The sequence below is a fragment of the Geotrypetes seraphini genome, chromosome 8 (assembly GCF_902459505.1).
Source record: "Geotrypetes seraphini chromosome 8, aGeoSer1.1, whole genome shotgun sequence".
NCBI classification, from domain to species: domain Eukaryota; kingdom Metazoa; phylum Chordata; class Amphibia; order Gymnophiona; family Dermophiidae; genus Geotrypetes; species Geotrypetes seraphini.
The window spans coordinates 97,638,299-97,661,323 of record NC_047091.1 but is presented as its reverse complement, the minus strand read 5'-3'; the positions used below and the strand labels follow the sequence as shown (position 1 = coordinate 97,661,323).

Here is a 23,025-nt window from a genome sequence, read left to right as displayed (position 1 = left end):
ATAAATTTAGCCTGCATCTTTGTACATTTGTCTGCAGTTTTTCTTTGTTTTTCCTTGGAGACAGAGATTGTGTCTGAATTCAAGAAAGCGTGGGATAGTCACATACGATATCTTAGAGAGAGGAAGAAATAATGGTTACTGCGGAATGGATTGGCTGGATGGGCCATTTAGCCTTTATCTGCCATATTGTTTCTGTGTTTCTAAAAAAAGAGGACAATAACCTGGAGCCCAAGTTTTGCCTTTTCCCAAGTTTGAATGCTAACACGCAAGATATTCCAGTGGTATTTTTCTTTCCCTTAGCAGATCCTCTGTCATCTACTCAAGTCCAATGAAAGCGTAAGGTATACAGAGACAGATTTACTTTGGAGGAAATACAGGATAGGGGAGAGAAGGAGGTCAGAGTCTGAGATTGAGAGAGCTTTCAAATAGTGTATATTAAAATTAATTAAACTTGAAAACTCAGAAAGTGTAAGTTTGAGAGAGATTTCAAACGAGCGTGACACACATTCTTAGTGAATGAGAGAATGAGGTCATAGAATCTGAGACTGAGAGAGCCTTCAAATGAGTGAGAGGCTCAGAACGTGTGAAATTGAGAGAGCCTTCAAATGGGCGTGATGCAAAAGTAAACTTCCTTGAACATACCTTAGCATATCAAGCAGCTCATTACGAAAAAGATTTTCGATACCTGTTGTTTACAACTAGTTCATATGAACAGTTTAGAAAACAAGTGAAAAAACTTTCCTCTTCTCAAAATTTCTGAACTAATCGTCTTCATTGTACCAATTTTTATAAACTTTTGTAAACCGCATCGAACTAATGGTTATGAAGTCTAGAAATCGGTTGTTATGTTATGTTATCTCTCCTCTCTCCCCACACCCAGGCACTCTGCTCATCGAATAAGTCTCTTATTCTGCACTCTTCTCCTCTACAGCCAACTCCAGACTCCTTCACTTCTACCTTGCTGCATGTTATGCCTGGAACAAACTTCCTGACTAGATACGTCAGGCTCCGTCTCTGGCAGTACCCAAATCTAGACTCAAAGCCCACTTTTTTGAAGATGTTCTCAATTCCAAACTCCAACCCACCTTCTAAGCACCAATATCTGTCTCATCATTCCTTCTGTAATTTCCTCATCTGAGCACAGTGCACTGATGCACCTTCTTGTCCAATTTGTCTGTCTTGACTAGATTGTAAGCTCTTTTGAGAAGGGACTGGAGGCCGCATTATCAAAAAGATGTGCGGAGAGTTGAGTCGGTTCAGCGAATGGCCACCAGGATGGTCTCAGGACTCAAGGATCTCCCGTATGAGGAACGACTGGGTAAGTTGCAGCTGTACTCACTCGAGGAACGCAGAGAGAGGGGAGACATGTTTGAGACGTTCAAATATGTCACAGGCCATATCGAGGTGAAAGAGGATCTCTTTTTCCTTAAAGGACCCAAGGCAACAAGAGAGCATCTGTTGAAAATCAGGGGTGGGAAATTTCATGGCGACACCAGAAAATATTTCTTCACCGAAAGGATGGTTGATCACTGGAATAATCTTCCACAACAGGTAATTGAGGCCAGCAGTGTGCCAGATTTTAAGAAAAGATGGGATTGGCATGTGGGATCTCTTCATGGAGGTAGTTAGGGGGTGGGCCATTAGTGTGGGCAGACTAGATGGGCCGTGGCCCTTTTATGCCGTCATGTTCTATGTTTCTATGTTTCTTTATTGTGATGTACAGCGATGCACATGTCTAGTGGCGCTACATAAATGATTAGTGGTATATGCTTTGAAAATGAGTCCCTATATCTCACCCTCTTCTATTATTTCAAACACATCCCCCTTTTAGCAAATTAATCATCATAACAAACAAAATATACTGTAACACTCTCATTATTGCATTGAACTAGCAGCCTGAACCAGTTCTGAAACTCTTCCAATGAAAAATAAGGAGGAGAAAAAGAATAACTGAGTTTGACCGGAGAACGCTATGCCTTTATTATGGGAACAATCATTCAAATCTGTGTATCTGGAACTCAGAAGGAAGAACCATTGTTCTGGTAAATAAAGTTTGCAAATCAGCAATCGGCACACATGAGATGCAAATAAAGAAAAAGAAAGTTTATATGCTTATAGTCACTCACAAACCACTTATATTTATGGCTGCTAAATGAGTAATCAAGGCACCTGAGTAAACCTTAAATAGCCCTCTAAGGGGTATCAAATCTCAGTAGCATCCTGAGTTGTAATTATGTCTTAAACTATACACCATCTCATAGCTTGTCTGTGCAGTGCAATTAAGGAATCTGCCAGGTATCAATAAGCATAAAGCAGCCTTTCTCAGCCATGACTAAAGACTGCGTAATAAGTGCAAGTGCTCTTTAAGATCCTCAGAGCTCGCAATCAAAGAGATCCAGGCTTTAATAAAATCTACCATAATGTTCAAACAATGTCTTCTCAAGTGTTACCTTAAGCACTCCAAAAGTCACAGTCAAGCAATTAATGCATTGAGGAATCAGCATTTATCTGGGCCACAAAGTCTTTTTGCGCTTGTGCAATCTCCAAAGATAAAGTTTTCCTTTCATGAGCCACACAAAGTCTGGCTGGAAAACTAATGTGAACTTAATATTCCTTTCAAATAGGACCATAGTCCTTCCTCTGCACGGCCACCTTAGCCAAATAGTCTGGCACCCAGTGATCACTGCAAGGGATGGATTAATATTAAGAAAGGAATAGAGAGGGCTCATTTAAAAATAAAGATTCTATACTTTAAAAAAAATAACTGTTCGGATGGGGGATTACATCAAGGAATTATTGTCTGGATGGGAACGGCTGGAAAGATTAGAAATGCAGTGGGCAAAACTGAAAGGAGTTATTGTTAGTGCAACAAATCTTTTTGTGAGGCAAGTAAGTAAAAGTAAGAGGAAAAGAGGCTGCTTTGGTTCTCAAAAGTAGTAGCTGAGAAGGTAAGAAATAAAAGGTCTGTTTTTATATATTACAAAAGATTGCAGGAAGAGAGACAAAAATATCTGGAAAAGTTAAGAGAGGCTGGTCAAGTAGTCAGGAAAGCACAGATACAAATGGGGGGAAAAAACCCCCAGGGTGATTTTTTAGATATAATCAGTGATAGGAAGAAGTGCAAAAGTGGCTCTGTGAGACTCAAAAGTGAAGTGGAGGAATATATAGAAGCTGAAGAAAGAAAGGCTAGATATTAGTGATTTGACAGTATTATGAAGAAACTATTAAACTTGAAATTTAACAAAATATTTCTGTTCTGTATTCATGGCTAAAGATCCGGGAATGGGACAGTGGAATGGTAGACCCTGATCAATTTTTGCGAGGGTAATGTTCGTGAGGAGCTAGCTAAATTAAAGGTAGACAAAGCAATGGGGCCGGATGGTGTACATCCGAGGGTGCTGAAGAAACTTAGGGAAGTTCTGGTGGCTCCACTGACTGACCCTTTCACTGTTCCACTAGAGTCAGGAGAGGTACCGGAGGACTGGAGAAGGGCAGATGTGGTCCCTCTACACAAAAGTGGAAGTAAGGAAGAAGTAGGGAATTACAGGCTGGTAAGTCTGACTTCTGTGGTAAGCAAATTAATGGAAATGGTGAAGTTTCTAGAATCCGGTGAATTACAAGACCAGAGACAACATGGATTCACTAGAGGTAGGTCTTGTCGGACAAATCTGATCAATTTCATTGACTGGGTGATCAGAAAATTGGGTAGAGCTGGTGTATTTAGATTTTAGCAAAGCCTTTGACAGTGTTCCACACAGACGTCTAAATAAACTGAGTGATCTTGGGATGCGCTTCAAAGTGATGGGTTGGATCAGGAACTGGTTATGTGGACGACGGCAGAGGGTAGTGATCAATGGCGATCGTTCTGAGGAAAGAGATGTTACCAGAGTGTGCCTCAAGGTTCTGTTCTTGGGCCTGTTCTTTTTATAAGCAAAATTGCTGAATAGAGTAGACACCCCGGATGGTGTGAATAACATGAAGAAAGACCTAGCGAAGCTTGAAGAATGGTCTGAAATTTTGCAGCTAAAATTTAATGTTAAGAAATGCAAGGTCATGCATTTGGGCTGCAAAAACACAAAAGGAAATGCACAGTTCAGGGGGTGAAGAACTTAAGTGCACGACAGAAGAGTGGGACTTGGGTGTGACTGTATGTGATGATCTTAAGGTGGCCAAACAGGTTGAAAAGGTGACAGCGAAAGCTAGAAGGTTGCTAGGGTGCATAGGAAGAGGTATGATCAGTAGGAAAAAGAAGGTATTGATGCTCCTGTATAAGACTCTGGTGAGACCTCATTTAGAATATTGTGCACAATTCTGGACGGCTACTAAAATGGTGCGTGGTCTTTATCATAAGGTGTATGGGGAAAGACTTAAAGATCTCAATAGGTAAACTTTAGAAGAAAGGTGGGAGAGGGGAGATACGATAAGAGATGTTTGAATACCTACTTGGCGTAAATGTGCAAGGGTCAAGTCTCTTTCATTTGAAAGGAAGCTCTGTAATGAGAGGATGTAGGATGAAGTTAAGAGGTGATAGGTTCAGGAGTAATCTAAGGAAATACTTTTTTACAGAAAGGGTGGTAGATGTGTGGAACAATCTTCTGGAAGAAATGGTGGAGACAGAGACTGTGTCTGAATTCAAGCAAGCATGGGATAGGCACATGAGATCTCTTACAGAGAGGAAGAGATAATGGTTACTACGGATGGGCAGACTAGATGGGCCATTTGGCCTTTATCTGCCATCATGGTATGCGACGGTACTGCTGGATTGCAATTTATTGAAGATCTCCTGTTTGTGTGAAAAGTTCGACATTCAGAGATTTGCTATGCTCAGCTTTGCTTCTTCACTCAGCTTCAGGCCAATCCTATGTGTCCTTTTGATGTGGAGGAGCACTGCATGGTGTGTCAACTGAAGTGAGTATTGTAGCCTGGTCTCCAAGAAACCCCATAGCTCATCATCTATATTCAACTGTGGGAGACCTACCAGGGGCAAATTGTTGCACCTCAACCTATCTTCCAGGTCATCTAGTCTTTCTTCTAGCTGCACAATTCGTTGGTACATCTCTGCCCGAGCAAATATCTTGATATGGAAGCTAAGTGTCTGGATGGTTTGGCTTGGTAAATTTGGGGGATGTGCTTCATAAAGTCATATGGTGAAACATGTTGGAGTTTTGTCCCCATCCAACAGAAAAAGATAAGTAATTTTAATTATATAAAATAAGTAAAAGTACATTAAAAATAAAGAAAAATTTGTTTCATGGAAGCATAAGATCGATAATGACGAAAGTGCTAATACTCTTAATGAAAGTGAAAATTACTCATAAGAAGCACTGCTGATGATCCTACTTCTATAAGGCAAATTTCTTGCATAAGAATAACTATTTGATACCACTATTTGGGCATAATAATATAAATATAATCTCAGCCATCTCTTCCAACGTCCAGCTTCCTGACCCCAGGTCCACTACAGCATCACTTGCTATATCATTCAGAATGATTCCCTTACATTTAGAGGAGTTTTAGCGAAAAGAGCTCAGGAGTTCACATTAACTGCATCTTCCCCAGAGCATAGCATTATATGATCTCTCACAGTATTTGTTTTTTAATAAAAACTTAGTATGTCTTAAAATCATAAACTGGGAAGGGGAGAAACAGCCAACTCTGCAATCCAGTCTCCAGTCAAATTTGCCTTTATAACACAGTAACAAAATACTGTTACTGTTTTGCAAAGGTAAATCTGCTGCCTTTATAACATGGGTGCAACATATGTACCTATGTGCCTTCCCTGCCTAGATGCCCTGTTTTAAAAACTTATCCAATTCGCCCTTCAAGTTAGGTCAGAGGTCTAACATACAGATAAGTCTGATGAATATCCACATAAAGATATAAGGATAACTTATTCATGTACTGTTTATACAGTTATTAGACAACTGAATATCGTCCCAAAGTGCCCAGGGACCTCCCCATCTTGTTCTGGGTGATACTTTACTACAGTAACTCATACCCTTTTGGTACCATGTGTTCAGCCAATTCAGAAATCTCACCAAAGCTGAAATTTATGACAGCATCGCCAAGCTGCCATCTCCATGAACAGCAAACCCAATCCCATGTGTATTAGAAGAGGTCAATGTGCTCTTATGTGACACTACCTAGTGAATCAGTCTTCTAAGGCTGATCACCCACAATTAAATGGTGTCTACTGGCAAAAGATGAGATATCCATGGGCATTCTGAAGGAAACACACTCCCACTGGAGCACGCATGACTGAGACTGACCTCACAAAGCCATGGCATGTTAGTGACTTGAAAACACAACACAAGCCCCTCGAAAAACCAAACAATATAATCTCACTACACTTTCGACCTGGTTTACAGCACAGCACAACTACTCATGAAAGATCAGCAGAGTCCACAAAGAGAAGTACTAAACATTCCACAGGCATAGAGTTCCAGAACAAGGCAGAAAAACCCACAATTCGCACATCAGCAACGCTTCTTCTGTGAAAATTATTAAGAGGAGGAAAAAGCCTCAGATCCCCCCCTCCACCAAACCGAGAAACTCAGGTTGAAAACAGGTGGAGTTTTATAGGGTGTAATAAAGTCACTGGCATAAAAACCTCCTCAATAATATTTCAATAGAGAAAATCCTTGTGCAATGCAAGTGGGATATACTCTGCCTTGTATCAGGACCCCTATGATCTGAAAAGCCAAATTCTATTGAGTAAGCAGAAAGACACTGCACATCGACGGTGGCCAGCGTTTCACTAATTATAAGCTGCCTCAGGATGTGTCCCTTCGTTAAAAATTATCAATACAAGGAGACAATATATTTTTTCATGTACTGCACCACAGACATGGAACGCTCTTCCTATTTTTTTACGAGAGGAAAAAGAACTTGGAAAATTTAAAACTGAACTTAAAACCTTCCTTTTTAAAGATGCTTTTATATCATAATTTTAGTTTTAGTATTATGTTTTTCTATATGAAACCTGTGTTAATTATTTCCTTTTGTGTTTCCCCTCAATGTTTCTTCTTTACTTTATGAATTGTAGTTCATCCCTTCTTTCCCATGTTTATCAATGTTAATAATCATGAGTTCTTACCCATTATTTAATAATTGTATGTACTGTATTGTTTGTTTTTGTTTTTTATATTTAATAATTGTTAAATTTAAAGTGTACATCGCTTAGAATATTTGATTAAGCGATTTATCAAGTCATCTAATAAACTTGAAACTTGAAAGTCACAGTCAATCTCTCAAATCAACTCCTCGATGGGGAACCACCATGTTTGATCAAGGAGTTGATTTGAGAGATTGACTGTGACTTCACATCCTGAGGCAGCTTATAATTAGCGAAACGCTGGCCACCGTCGATGTGTGGTGTCTTTCTGTTTACTCAATAGAATTTGGCTTTTCAAATCATTTTCAGATCATAGGGGTCCTTAAACAAGGCAGAGTATATCCCACTTGCATTGCACAAGGCTTTTCTCTATTGAAATATTATTGAGGAGGTTTTTTATGCCAGTGACTTTATTACACCCTGTAAAACTCCACCTGTTTTCAACCTGAGTTTCTCGGTTTGGTGGAGGGGGGGATCTGAGGCTTTTTTTCCTCCTCTTAATAATTTTCACAGAAGAAGCGTTGCTGATGTACAAATTGTGGGGTTTTCTGCCTTGTTCTGGAACTCTATGCCTGTGGAATGTTTAGTACTTCTCTTTGTGGACTCTGCTGATCTTTCATGAGTAGTTGTGCTGTGCTGTAAACCAGGTCGAAAGTGTAGTGAGATTATATTATTTTATGTTAGTGACTTGAACCATTCAGAGGACTAGGTGGCCCTGGAATCCACAGCCACTTACAAAACCAGATTTCATTAACAGACTCCTAATTCCATATTCTTCACAAAGGTCCCTCCGAACAATTCATCAAAACTTGCTTTCAGTCCCTCCTTAAGACACATTAACACTATGCAAACTTAACAGAGTAAGTACTAAACATCTTCAAATCTAATTTTAAAACTTTCCTGTTCAAAGATGCCTTTGACCTATGATCGTCCTTTTAAGGATGTTTTACATGCACTTTTGACCGGCATCAACGCTGGACTTTAAGTTTTTCCTCCCTGTCGTTCTTCCCTAAATATACTTTTCTATCCAATAATAAACACAGGAGAAGTTTACACTTGAATTTCATTTTTACACCTGTTAAAGGTTGTAAACTTAAAAAATACCATCAACACCTTTCATCATATCAGGCGGCATTATGGGGCACGGATTTGGAACATTTGACTATGTCTTCCAATTCCTATGTGGAATTTAGGAAACATCTAAAAACATATTTGTTCTCTAAATATTTGGGTAATTAATTTTAATGGTAATGGATATCACAAGTTCAGCAATTTGTTTTGTTTAGTTTCTTTTTAATCATCTGGTCATTTAATTTTCATTCTATTCAACTGTATATCTTATTTTGTAATTTTTTTGTTAACTGCATAGAACTTTACGGTCCCGTGAAATAAGCTAATTGTTAAAAAGGGGGAGAATACGAGTTGGGGATTTAGCAGAATGACAATGATGTTTGTACAGCCAGTTTTCATGAACTTGGCTTTGCGGATCCGATGCCTCAAATGGGTGGCTAATATTCCACCAGGTCCTTAATTATTTTAGTGAACTCTCTGATCTTCTTTTCAACCTAAGCTGGGTAAGTATCCCATGACAGATGTGCATGTATATAAAGTTTTTCTCTACCCTGCCCCACCCCCACCCCCCCCTTCACCCCCCCCTTTTACAGACATATGGAAAAAAATAAAGCACATTAAAAATATGAAATATTACAGTTGACAGAGTATGTCCTGCCAGATCTGAGGTCAAAGACACTGCACTTTGGATGCGTTTCATCTCTTGCTGTTTCAGAGGGAGACTTGCTCAACAAAGACTGATGGAGATCTGTGCCAAGAAAAATGGTATTAACACCATATTGGGAAGAGATACAAATTCTCTTATGGATACCCATTTACATATTCTTAACCTGCAATTTTTCAGGGGGAGTTTATGTCTGATGTCTTTGGTTACAAAGAGACAGCATTGGTACCACCCATAGGAATGGAGGAGTAACCTAATAGTTAGAGAAGCTGGGAACCAGAGGAGCCCAATTCAAATCCCTCTGCTGTCCTTGTGATTTTGAACAAGTCATAAACCTCTATTCCTTCAGGTTTAAAATTCAGATTGTGAGGCCTCCAGAGACAGAAAAATACCTTCTATACCTGACTGTTCACTACTTTTGGGTCTGTAGGCAGCTTATAAGAAATTCAAATTAAAAAAAAAAATTAAAAAGGAATACAAAGTTTATATACATGTTCCAGGTGTCAGTGTGCATTACAGTGCCTTTGCCCTCCTAATTGTGTGGATTCTGAATTAAATTGCTCACCTTTCCAAACTGGTGCTCAAATTACAATTTAGTTACAATAGGTTAAGTCCCTGCCCTAAAGGGGATTTACAATCTAATTAGGTACCTGGGCAATGCAGCCTGAAGCAATTTACTCAAAGCCAAAAGGAGATTCAGTGCAAGTCATAGGATTGAATGCTCTACAAGTCTTGTAGCATAAACTCTGCCCAGTGAACTACTCACTTGGAGCTACTTCCAGATCTTGGGCTGGACTCTCCCAAGTTGGTGTGTGTTCCAAGTTGGTCCTGGAGTACCCCTTTGCAAGTCAGGTTTTCAGGATATCCACAATGAATATGCATCAGATTGAGTTGCATACACTACCTCCAATGTACTGTACGGATACTACTAATCATTTCTATAGCACTATTAGATATAATAAGAGAGAGTCACCGCTCAAAGGTTTCAATGTAGGCAAGACAGAAACTGGAGAAGAAGGTGCATCAGTATACCGTGATCAGGTGGGAGAATTACAGAGGGAATGATAAGACAATTATTGGTGCTTAGAAGGTGAGTTGGAGTTTGAATTCAGCTTCAAAGAAGTGGGCTTTGAGTCTGGATTTGAATACTGCCAGAGACAGAGCCCAACGTGTGTAATTCTATTTGTGTGTAAATCTATTTTATGCTCCAGGACCAACTTAGGAAACACAGCTCTAGGGCCCCCTTTCAAAATTGTTCCTTGAGGACCCATAATTTGAACTTCTACCATTGCTCTGTTCAAATTTAAATAAACAGTGAACTGGTTTACTGTTTGTTTGAATCCTATCAATCAGTATGCTGGAGATGAGCAACTTAATATACAGTAAGTAATGGTGAAGGTGTGTGCATTCGAGCTGTTATTCACCTTTGCCAGTACCAAACGATTACATCCAAAATACGGCTAAAGTGAGAATGACCCCCAGTGTTAAGACCTGACAGGAGAGGCTAAGGCACAGCCCTTCTTCCACCTCAAACCCCAACAGCTGTTGCTGCTCAATGCCACATACCATACTTTAGATTAATTAGGAAGACAGCATGGGGTAGGGCAGAGGCACATGAGTAAAAAGTCTTTTAAAAAAAAAAAAACTTAAAATCACTCAGGCCAATTGCTTTGCTTTAGGAATGAAGCTTACAGCAGAAACATTAGAAAAATGTAAAATTTACTACTGGCTGTGCTGAAATGGTTTCTCCCAAGGGTACAAGCATACTAAAAATAAAAAGCATTCTTCTGAGGAGAGAATAATTTCTAAGACTAAACTGTTGCAATTTGGGAAACATCCATTGTGCAGAAAGTCAGTGCCCCAGCATGAAGGTAACAGACTCTTGCTATTATTTTACAAGAGGTAGGGGTGATCCTTTTTTTTTTTTTTTTTAAATTTGTTAAAATTCCATCAGCAATGCCGTTTGCTAAATGTACCTACATTAAGAGATATGAGGGAACGTTTAGGAATAGTGTGTGAAAAATATAGACTTTCGGCCTTTTTAACAAATCAATGGGCAAAGTTTAATGATATGGGAGAGTTATATTGAACTGGAAAAAGAAGCTTTATGAAAGAATTGAGATGTATAATATCCTACCCTTATGATTTTGGAAGCCAGGTCTCCTGGGAGGGGGGGAGGGGAAGGTAGGGAATGAGATTGTTTTAATTGTAGTATAGATAAGATGCATTCTTTTTTAGTTTATTAAGTTTATGAACTATATTTAATGTTAATGTGTTGTATTGAGATTATTGTATTAAAATTATTAAATAATTTTTTAAAAATAATTTGTTAAAATTCCAGAGAGAGTATTTTACCAAATAACCAACCCTGAGGAAGGTGGTCTGCTATGATGGAATACCAATTTAAAAACTGATTAAAGAACAAACAATCCCTTGACCTCTTAGCACAGCTGCCCTTCTGCTTTACTGTACAGCCCTCCAGGAGGGAGTTAAGCAGCACTCGGTGAGCTGCCTGGCAGCACCTCACGTCAACTCCATGTGACTGGGATTTCACAAGTACAAAGGGAAAAACAAGTGACACATTTCAACAAGCCCTGCAAGGGTGCACTGCATGAGCCGAGCCCTTTACCTCATCATCTCTGCCCCCGGCCCAACCAAACTGCTTGGCCAGATGCCTTTCAAGAAAATTGCTCTAAATGTCATGTGCTCATTCTGTTCTAAAGCAATTAATATAATCCTTGCCATTTTCCTCCAACCTGATAAAACCACTTCTGCTCTTTTAAGACATGGCTGGAGTTCTCTATTGTGTAAGAATTTACTCATTTATAGCATATTAATTCTGCCCTATAAAATCTAGAAGGAAAGAGGTCTGGAAGGAATAGATCTGTCCAGCAAAGAGTTGAGGATGTAGGTGCCAGAGTCACATTCTGCTTTAAACTAAAAGCATTCTACAGAGTAGCTTCTTTAATGGGAAGACTGGTCTCCCTCAAAGGCTCTTACCTTTCTGACAGTGATCTCGAGTCCAGCAACGTTCAATGAAGATACTGTTGATCACTGTGGCCGGGCAGTTGCTCTTGCCCTTCTCAGCCCCGGGACACACATCCATGCACTCTTCCTTGTTCTCTTTGTTCCCTACAATGTAATTGTCCTCCACCGAGTCTACAATGTGGGACCAGTCGATTGTGGACAGGTAGCAGAGTTTGTCATTCTTTTCAATGCGCACCGCTCCCCGGGTAATGTTCATCAAACTGTACAAACCAATCTCCTTGAGGTGCATCATCTCATAGACAACCAGGGCATAGTTGAAAAAGAGGTGTGTGCCCCGGATGACAGTGAGGTTAGGGAAGAGGCCCTTCAAGCTCTCCAGCCCATAGACCCGGAACAGAAGCAGGTAATCTGTGATCATAGTGAGATTGGGGAAACTCAGGTTGTGGAAGTTCTCTGGCATGGTGTGAAACATGAGCAGGATATGCAGGTGTCCCTCAATCACAGTACAGTTCTCCAACATGTTGAACTGGGTAATGTTGTTCCGGATATCCATACTATGGCAAACTGAAAAACAACAAGAACAAAACTTAATCTACTTAGAAAAAAAAGCAGACATTTCTTCTACATATAATCACCAGCCTTCTACTGTAATTTGTCTAAGGATGCGAGTCCTTTCTTTGGACTAATGTTAAGGATTATTCAGACATGACAGTGCACATAGGTGTCCCAGGCCAGTGAAGGGACCTATGTGGTCTCAAAACTCACTTATCAGCTCTGAATAATTCTTAATTTGGTCAAAGTGAAAATTTCTCGCAGCTTGCAAATGAGTCCAGTTTCCTCCAGGATGAATCATCACTGCTTTTTGCATAAGGACATAAACAGATTATGTTATCCTCTATAAAATTAAAACACAAATAAACCAGCCAGTTCTGGCTTGATAACCAAAAGAACAGTTGTCAATTTTCCTTTTTATTATTATTTTAACAAGTGTACAACAGTAGTAAACAATAAGAAGTATTTCCAACTTTTAGAACAAGAACCCTCCATGTAAAGTTTTATACATCACAATAAAACCATCAGTGACAATGCATTCACTTTACTCCTTACAATCACATTAATATCTCATGCGTCCATCCTACACATTCATGCTGGATCAATAGACCAAGTTTACTAAATACCCTCTTTTAGCACCATTTCATGGAATAATTTTACACTGAACCACTCTAATATTTGATAGGGTTTAAATGCAAGAATCTATCCCAAATTCCCAATCTCTGGTCTCTACCACCTCTACTAGGAGACAATTCCACGCATCTACCACCCTTTCTATAAAAAAGTATTTCCTTAGATTACTCCCGAGCCTATCAGCTCTTAACTTCATCCTATGCCCTCTCATTCTGGAGCTTCCTTTCAAATGAAAGATTTACCTCATGCCCATTTATGCCACTTAGGTATTTAAATGTTTTTATTATATCTCCCCTCTCCCATCTTTCCTCCTAGATATTGAGATCTTTAAGTCTGTCCCCATACATCTTATGATGAAGACCACCAACCATTTTAGTATTCTTTCTCTGGACCAACTCCATCCTGGTTATATCTTTTTGAAGGTGCAGTCTCCAGAATTGTACACAATATTCTAAATGAGGTATTCCCAATCCAGCATCTCTCTCTGCCCTTCCTCCCCCCCCCTCCATTTCTTATTTTCCTACACCCTCCAGCTAGGATCTCCGACACTCTGTCTCCCCTAAAACTCATATGACATGAAAGTTTTTTTCCCTCCCTCTCTAATCCATCACTCTCTCTTCCCTTTCATCCCCTCTGCTCCAAAATGGCATCTACTCTATGCCCCTATTCTTAAGGCTCCCCCTGTGTACCTCAGCAATGCTCATGTTCCAATAGCCAACCTGCCACCAGCTCTGCATGCTTCCCTCTATCATGGACCCGCCTGTGAAAAAAGAGAAAGTGACATCATCGAGGGTGGGAACACAGTACAGGGAAGCCTGCAGAGCCCGACCAAGCTGCTGAAAATGCCACTGACAGCAATTCGGGCCGCAAATGAAGACAGGGAGTGCCGATTCCAAATTCTGCACAGAATAGAGGTAATTTTGCATGCCTGGGGAATTCTGTGCAAATTCTGCATTGCACAGTTGTGCAGAATTCCACCAGGAGTAATACCTACGGCTAAGTTCCAATTTTCCCTGCTACTTCTGTTGAGGTGAAATAATGTTTGCCTAGAGTCGTTCTCATGGTCTGAAGTCTTGTGAGACTTGAAGCCATGAGACCAATTCAAACTTTCAGCACTGCATGGCTCAAGCTTGCAGAGAGCCCAGTCACAGCAGGGAAGCAGGAATCTCATTGTTTGCACTAGAAATTGCCAAGCTTCTGTGGGACAGGTAGTCACCTGGTGGGCCAAGTTCTGGCCCATAGGCCCATAAGTTAGGATTCACTAGATCAGGCTTGCCTAACAAAAGCAGATCTCTTTCAAACAGCAGTCAAAAAGAAATTATTTGCTCAGTAGCTATTTACCCATCTATAAGTGGGGTACCTACTAGAAGTCTATTCTATAAAGGACCGGAGCTGCCTTTCTTAAATAGAGATATATATAATGCTTGAGTACCTGAATAAATTCATGTAAATTGTTCTGAGCTCCCTTGGGAGAACAGTATAGAAAACTGAATGAATGAATAAATAAATATACTAACCTATCAGATGAACTACACACTTAGGGGTCAATATTTAATGTACCGTAATTTAAATCACCAGAAATGGCTCCTGGCTTGTTAAATTGTCTGTTCAGAGCTAATTGGTCATTTTCAGTAGCATTTAACCGGTTAGCATGGCTGAAAATAATTGGCACGAGGCCAATTAAGCAGGGCTGTGGAGCTGGTACATAAAACTTTCAACTCCCAACTCCTTTATTTATGGTATCTCTATTTCAATCCCGACTCCTTTATTTATATATCTATATAGGTGTACTACATGCAAGGTGTGGCTTCTTGGGATTTTGGTTTATGTTCATCATTTTTGGTCAGCTATTATGGATTTGGCATTTCTATTGTGTGTGTGTGTGACTGAGGTATTCTGTTAGCATGATTTTTCTTCGCATTTTGTAGTAATTTGGTTTATTCCGTTGTCTTGATAGAGGACAGGATATTTGTGAAAGGGAGGGGAGATGGGGGTTTTGATGATCCTTGTTCTGCATTTGTGATTTATAAAATGACAGTTGTATAGAATATTGTTTCTTTTACTACTTTAATAAAATCATTTCAATATAAAATCTTAACTATTTGAAGTTTGTGTGGATGAGATCAGACAGAGTTTGTGGAGACGGATAGAGAGTTTGCGGGGATGGGGCGGGGACAAACTTTGTCCCCATGTCATTTCTAGGTGCCACTTTCACTAATATAAATGTCATGAACTATATAACATTTTGTAATCATCAATGAACTTGATATCAAAATATATTCTGAAAGTAAAAACATTTTCTTAAAAAATGAGTTAATCAAATTATCATCTGTGAAATAAGAAATTTAAGCATTATAATATTTGCATGACATACAATTTAACTCTTTTAGGAGTCAGAGTTGAAGTTAGCACATTTTCACCAACTCTGACTCCTGTAACCCAAAAATTGCTTCCGACTCCATGACTCCACCTCCACAGCCCTGCTGGCATTCAGAACTTAACCAACCAGGTTAACCACATAAATATGCCCACATAAAAGTCAATCCTATCTGTGATGGGGTAGAGTCACTATCACCTCCGAGAGAAAGCTGCAAGGAGAAGCCCTATGCTAAAACCTGTAGGGTATAGGCTCTTCCCAACAAGTCAAGCAAAGCAAGCTTATTTGCATGTTGAGTCAAGTTGGAATAGATCTCACCCCATGAGAAGTAGGAGCTTACAGACAAGACCTGGAGCCCAGAAGGACAAGTGAAGAGAGCTTCTGGCAACAGGAACTCCTAAGAGTAACCTTTGGAGGGATTAATGCTGACAAGGGTCACATGCTGGCACCCCCCTAACCATTAAACTCAAATCCAAATTGACTGGTGATCAGTGGGACCACGGAGACGGACCGGGACCGGAGGTGACCAGAAGAGACCCGGGTGACTGGTGATGACCGGTGGTGACTGGAAAAGACCAGAGATGCCTGAGTGACCTACAGCAGTCTCTGCCAACAGCAACAAAGTAACCACTTGACCCTATCTTTATGTGGTAACTCATGTACAGTTAAGTGCTGAATATCGCTCTTCCCAGAAATCCAACGCCAATGCCTGGATAAAACCCAGCATTAAATTTCTGGGTTTAGCACTAGTGGTGGTCAGCAAAACATTGCTCACCGCTGTCCAAATATTGGACCCTTATAATTTAGGCACAAGCATTTATACCAGCCATAGATTTGGCATATGCACTCAAGCATAAATGAAAAAGATATGTGCATAAAAGTTACATCTGTAAATGTGAATCCTGTCCAGACACCATCCATGTGTATGCCTACTTGTAAAATATGCGAGTATTTTGGGAAAAATTTTGGCATTTAAGCAGCACATATTTCTGGAGTGGTGCTAGACTTACACAGTGCTACACACAAAACATGTAAAAGACAGAGCTTATAATCTATTCAAGACAGAAACAGGATTCATAGAAATAATCAGCAAGTAAATGTTAAATGTACTTTGCAGAATTATCGCTTGGGGGAAGGAGTTATCAAGGTGGGTTACTATTAAGATGGTTATTTTACCACAAGTTGTGCGATTTTAGTACAGGGTCTCATTGCATAAAATGGCCTCCTTTGTTAAAATAGCATAACCCAGTTTAATGATAGCCTGTAAATAACTTAGAACACAGCAAGAAGTAAAAACCAGAATCCCTCATTTTGCCCAATACTGAATGCATGCACTAAACCTCATCATTCATTCATTCAACTTGATATCCTGCCCTATCACAACAGCTCTGAGTAATTTACAGTAAGAAAAAGCAAAGATAGCAGGTGTTCTTAAAGTACCTGGTACAGACACTACCAAATGAACTGTCACTTTCAATCTTTAAGCAGTACCTATACCATACACGTGCAGGTGCCTTCCCATCCAACACCAGCATATGGAACCAACAGATCAGTAAAAAAGCTAAGAATCCAACTAGGGGAGGTGGGTGGGTTGAGAGAATATATGCCTGCTGTCCTCAGACAGCACCTTTTACAGGTAAAGTATCCTTGCTATCTCCAAGAACAAGCAGACATAAAATTCTCACATGTGGAACTCCCAAGCTGCCAGGATCATGTCTCTGAAGAACAGGAGCCTGGCCATATTCAGCAAGGTTGGAGGGAAAGTTGGCTTTAGGTAGAGAGTAGATTTTGTAGAACTGCTTGCCCAAACCTACTCTCTCTTCTGGAGTTATGTTCTAAGCAGTAATAATAGGTAAACATATGTATTGAGGACCAGGTAGCTGCTTTGCAGATGTCCTCAATAAATGCAGAGCAGAAATGGACTACTGAGACAGCCAAAGCTCATATACTTTGGGCTGTTATAGGGCCTTGCAGGGTCAGCCCAGTCTGAGAATACGTGAAGGAGTTACAATCCGCTGTTTTCTTGAAAACAGGAACTTCAAATCTGTTATGGTCAAAAACCACATAAAGCTGGAGGACTGCCTACGAGGTTTACCATAATCTGGTCCAGGTAACATGCCAGCGCACACTTGCAGTTTAAGGTGTGAAGTGCTGCTTCTCTGGAATGGGAATGAGGTTTAGGAAAGAAAACAGGCAGAACTATGAACTGGTTTAGATGGAATTCCGAGACTATTTTAGCAAGGAATTTGGGATGTGTCCCATGATAGAATCTTGTGAAAGGAGAATCTGAAACAAGAGCTTGAAGCTCATTCTCACAGCAAGCAGATGCGAGAGTGATAAGGAAAACGAGTTTTCCAAGTGAGACATTTCAAAGAACAAGAGGTAAGCAGTTCAAAGGGAAGATTCATAAGAATAGGAAGAACAACATTAAAATCCCAAGCCACAGGTGGAAGTTTGATAAGTGGTCTTGTGTGAAATAGGCCTTTCATGAATCGAACTATCAAGGGATGAATAAAGGCTTCTTGTCCAGAAGTGAGTGAAATGTTCTGATAGCACTAAGATGAACTCTAACTGAATTGGTGTTTAGAACAGAATTTAAGAGATGAAGGAGGTAGTCTAATATTGATGGTAATAGGTTCTAGAAAATGCAAAGCACAGCAGGAAGAGAATCATGTCCACTTAAAGCGGTTAACAGCACTGAATGGAAGGTTTCCTAAATGCTTCTATGATGGCAGATACTGCAGGTGAAAGACAGAAAGAATTTATTTGTTTGGATAAAGAAACCATGCTGCTAGTACTAACGATTGGGGGTTCGGATGAAGGAGATACCTTTGGTTCTTAGGAGCACTGGAGATGGTTGGAATCTCCACAAGTTCTTGGTTGAGAGCTGTTGCAAGAATGGAAACCAAATCTGGCATGGCCAGAGAGATGCTATTAGAATCATAGTGCCCTGATCCTGGTGAAGTTTGAGTAGCATTCTGCCTATAAGAGAATTGGAGGGAATATGTAAAGGAAATTTTCATTACTCCAGCCATTTCAACATGGTTTCGCTCTAATTTTAGTACTGAAACCTTATTGATCTCTCTTCTTTCAAAAATTCAACAAATACGTTTTCAAAATAAATGTTCTATTCTGCTCCAGTTTGATCTATCTGCGGCATTCGATGTAGTACATCACGACATTTTACTTCATTTACTTTCAGATATAGGTCTCCATCAGATTGTTTTGGATTGGTTCTCTAAATTTCTTTTGTCTCGTTCTTATTCAGTGAATATTGAAGGTGATATCTCCAATTCCTGGCAGCCTCCTTGTGGGGTTCCCCAGGGCTCTCCGCTTTCTCCAATTTTATTCAATCTCTATCGGCCTCTTTTACAAAGCCACACTAGTGGCTGCACTGCACTAACGGCCCTGAAGCCCATAGAGATCTAAAGGGCTTTGGGGCTGTTGCTGCGCAGCTTTATAAAAGAGGCCGCATATGACCACATTGAATACTTTTAAGCTGTCAGCTTGGGAAACATTATTCACTTATGCGGATGATATCTTTATACTGATTGAGATCGATTCGGATATTACCAATTTAGTTTCCAAAGTAAATCATTGCATTTTCAAACTTCAAGCTTGGGCTCTTTCTGTGCGGATGAAGCTTAATACAACTAAAACCAAACTTCTGTGGTTAGGTCCAAAATTGGACTGTCTTCCTCCTACTGTAGCTTTGGAATCTGGGGCCTCTTTGCAGATTGAGTTCTCTTCTAAGATATTGGGAGTCCTTCTTGATTCCTCTCTCACCTTTAAGGACCAAATAAATTCCCTGGTCAAGAAATGCTTTTTTAGTTTACAAATGCTGAGGAAGTTTAGACATCTTTTTCATCATCGACATTTTTCTGTCTTGGTCCAATCAATCATACTATCTCGACTAGATTACTGCAATGCTATCTATCTTGGCATCACAAAGATCTGTCTCCAAAGATTACAATTAATCCAGAATACTACTGCAAAGCTGATCTTTGGAAAAAGCAAATTTGACCATGTGACCCCTTTGCTCCAAAGTCTTCATTGGCTCCCGGTTTATCTTAGAATTCATTTCAAATGTGCTTGCATCTCTTTCAAAATTTTACATGGCATTTTTATTCCCCTCATTCCCTTATTATGGAATGCTTACAGATTTTCCTTTGCAAGAGGCATCCAACAATTTAAACTCTCCCTTCCTTCTAGAAAAGGAATTAAGGGAGTTAAGATCTTCAGTCAATCCCTGGCTTTCAAACTTTCTCAACTATAGAATGAACTCCCCTTAATTCTGAGGAGCCCCAGTTCGTTCCAATCCTTCCACAAATCTCTAAAAACTTTTCTTTTTGCCAAACATTTTGTAAACTAATCTCTTTGAAATTTTGCTATTACTGTCTCTAGTTTTTATTTAATCATTGTAAATTTATCTTCGTCCTATCTAGCTGCTGTAAACCGAGTCGAGCTTTCTTAGATTGATGACCCAGTATATAAAGTTAAGCTTTAGTTTAGTTTACTATGCATTGAGGAGATATATATCTGGGAAGACGATGTGCCAAACCTAGAAGGTGTGAATGTTTATGCTTCTTAGCTTTCTTACATGATGCGTCCCCAATGCAGGAGGCATGGATGAAGAAGATGTTGAATCTTGTCTCTGCAGAGAGCCTGATGCTGCATACTCTCTATGCGGCACTGGTGCATGCAGTGTCAATACCAATGCCGGTATCGATGCAGGTCCTGAATCCCCTGCCATGCTAAGCATCAATGCTGAACCTAAAAAATTTATCACACTAAAGTTCTCAGACTTTCAGTGACCTCTTTTGTATATTCAGGCAGAGTTCATAGCAAATGCCCCTAAATACTGGAGCACACCAATGGAGGTCAGAGCCTAAAATGGTCTGGTTATATCAAGTTCTTTGCTTGAAGCCACTTGGCACCCTCTGATATGGAGAGAAAAATGGTCAATGCCAAATCAAAAGGCTCAATGGCCCAAGGAGCTCGTGTGAAAAATATACCAAAAAACATTTCACGCTCAGAGGTGAAAAAGAGCCTCTAAGTGGCCCAAAGATCAAAAATTGAAAAATTGTCCTAAATTAACCAAATTTGAACAGAGTACTAAAAAAACAATAGACATGAAGAATTATGAAGAAAATAATGGGAAAGCAAAAAAAATTTCAAAGTTTGATGCACTAAGGAGAGACCAAAGACACAGCTTCTTGGCTTCACAGAAAACTTGGAACTGTTGGTCCTGCATGCCAATATTAGGCAAGAAGGCACCTATGCACAGTATGGGAACTGCCTGAAGATTTAAAGTGACAGTGAACTTGGCAGTGTCTATACTGGGTTCCATGGATGACATCACCCACGTGTGAGAATATTATGCCTGCTTGTGCTTGGAGAACTGTATATACAAAGTAGAAATTTTTTTAAAACCCCACACAATTAACACCTCAAGAAATCACTATTGAAAATCCCCTCTTCTCTCCAATCTTACAAGCTTTAAGAGTCTATGTTGACTGCAATGCAGACTGTCTACAATTACATTTGTTTAATTATAAGCTACAGTAAGCAATCCAGAAATATTTGTTGAAGACATTTGTAACTAGGTTCCATTTTTGTTCTTTCTAGAGCTGTATTTTTGTTGTTTTGCTCCATCGCCCTAGAGGCCAAAGTGTTGTACCTTATTTTCAAAGAGATCCAAGTTTTACTGTCTTGTTATCCTTGTCAAACCCCTTTGCCCTTTTCCATTTACCAACAAAAGCAGACAACCATAAGCCTAGATGATACTGTACTATTTAAATTCAGTGTAAAAGTGCTGTTTAAGGATGCTTTAAGAGCTAGTCATAGATATACCGACTTAGTCCAATAAAAGCCCTAGCTAAAATTCATTTTGTTAATTATTATTTCTGTATGTCAGACAAAAATTCTTGCTCATGTAAAACCGGTTCTGGGCTCCGTTGGGAGAACGGTAATAGAAAAATGAATAAATAAATTTACACACTGATCTGCAGTGACTGAAAAGGCAATGTGTGGGCCATGCCCACCCAGACCATCCCCAGGCCCACCTCCCCCCCCCCCCCCACACACAAATAAAGGTCTGGCTACTCTCCTGCCTGCACCATCCCAGGTTTAAATACTAGAACGGGAAGTACATATTTGAACCTCTGCCAGTGAATGTGCAAAGAGAAGAAAATAACAGTACCAGCAAAACACACTAACGCCACTATAAAGACTGAACCGGTGAGGCAGGCTTTTGGCATCTCTAAGCCAGCCCTGGATCTAAGCTTAACCTTCTCATGACAAAGAACATTTTCTATAGCTCTACCAGTAGAAGCCCCTCTTCCCATGCAAAGCTGTTTTCACTGGGCTTTCCAGATATTCAATGGCTGCAATCCCTTGAGCTACCAACCAAAGAGGGAATGAGTTAAATAACAAATTAAAATAAGCACTTCTTTACAGTGGCAAATCAACCACATGGAGTGGATGAGAAATTCCACAACTTGACAAATCCCTAGGGTTTGCACCCTGAATATCCTTACCCACAGTTCTTCTCTCTCTCCTGCCTGGGTCCAACCAACTTCTCTCTACCTCTGCTCACCTTATCTCTCCTGAATCCAGTGTCCCTCTCACATAACCCTTCCTCCCGGGTCCTCTAACCTAGTTTTTGTCAACATCAGCAGCAGTGGCAGTGATTAATTAAAGCATGCTGCCCTGGCTGGCATCGGGGCCTTCCCTCTGTCGGTTCCACCTTCTGTGAGGTAACTTCCTGCTTCCATGAAGGTGGGACTGGTAGAGGGAAGATTCTCAACACCAGCCAGAGCAGCATGCCTTAATGCCTTCGATGTTCTAGCTAGGCCACTGCTGGTTTAAAATCACAAACTGTGCACTTGAAGCCTGCACTTTTGGCACTAAAAGAATGCCCCAAGCCCTCAAAGCTGCTCATTGTATCCAGCAGATTATATACAAACAGTTAATCCAGGGATTGTCTTCTTTCAGGTGATGTAATTCACTAGGGCTTTCTGTACCGCAGGTAACATCAAATCATGCCTTCGCTAAGCTCTTGTCTTAATTGGTACTAATGGTATCATGCTTTCTGTCTTCCTCTTGATTTTGTGTTTCCAGTAGGCAGACAGGCAAAAAAAAAAAAAATAATAATCCTGAGTGCTTCTTTCCCCCTCCCCCAACAATGTAGTTTTATTTTATTCCATAGTGCAAATATATTTTATTTGCTTCTCCATTCTCACATGGTGCTCAAACATTTCTCTGCTTTGCCTCTTTCTTTCTGGCTGGGAATCCCAATGCAGCCTAGACAGGTTACCCTAAATTTTCCATCATGTAACAACCCAAAGCACCCGAAACAAAAAAAAAAAGTGTGTCAATACCCTCCACTCAGTAACTTCATGTGAATCAGGTCTATCTAGTCTCCAAAACTGAATCTCTTAAATTCCAGTCACTGGCAGAGGGACAGGCTCACTCCTGCAGAGACATGCCTACTTTTTTTTCCTGAGCCTGCTCATCACCTCTATGATATACCTAACATGCAAATGATCCTGGATGGCAGACTAACACAACAATGAAACACTGGCATCTTTTCCAAAGCCGGGTTCTTCACCCCCACCCTTCCTT

General features: G+C 40.1%; 1 protein-coding gene across 4 annotated transcripts in view; it reads right to left on the bottom strand.

The window, feature by feature from the left end:
- The window catches only part of INSR (insulin receptor), a 328,183-nt gene that overhangs the window by 252,940 nt on the left and 52,218 nt on the right, over nt 1–23,025 (bottom strand). For 3 of the 4 annotated variants that reach the window (XM_033956911.1, XM_033956913.1, XM_033956912.1), the window contains exon 2: nt 11,850–12,401. In XM_033956911.1, the coding sequence (XP_033812802.1) occupies nt 11,850–12,401 (552 nt within the window). Of the gene's footprint in view, nt 1–11,849; nt 12,402–13,711; nt 13,759–23,025 lie in introns of those variants that run through there. The other variant, XM_033956914.1, reaches the window with a different exon arrangement.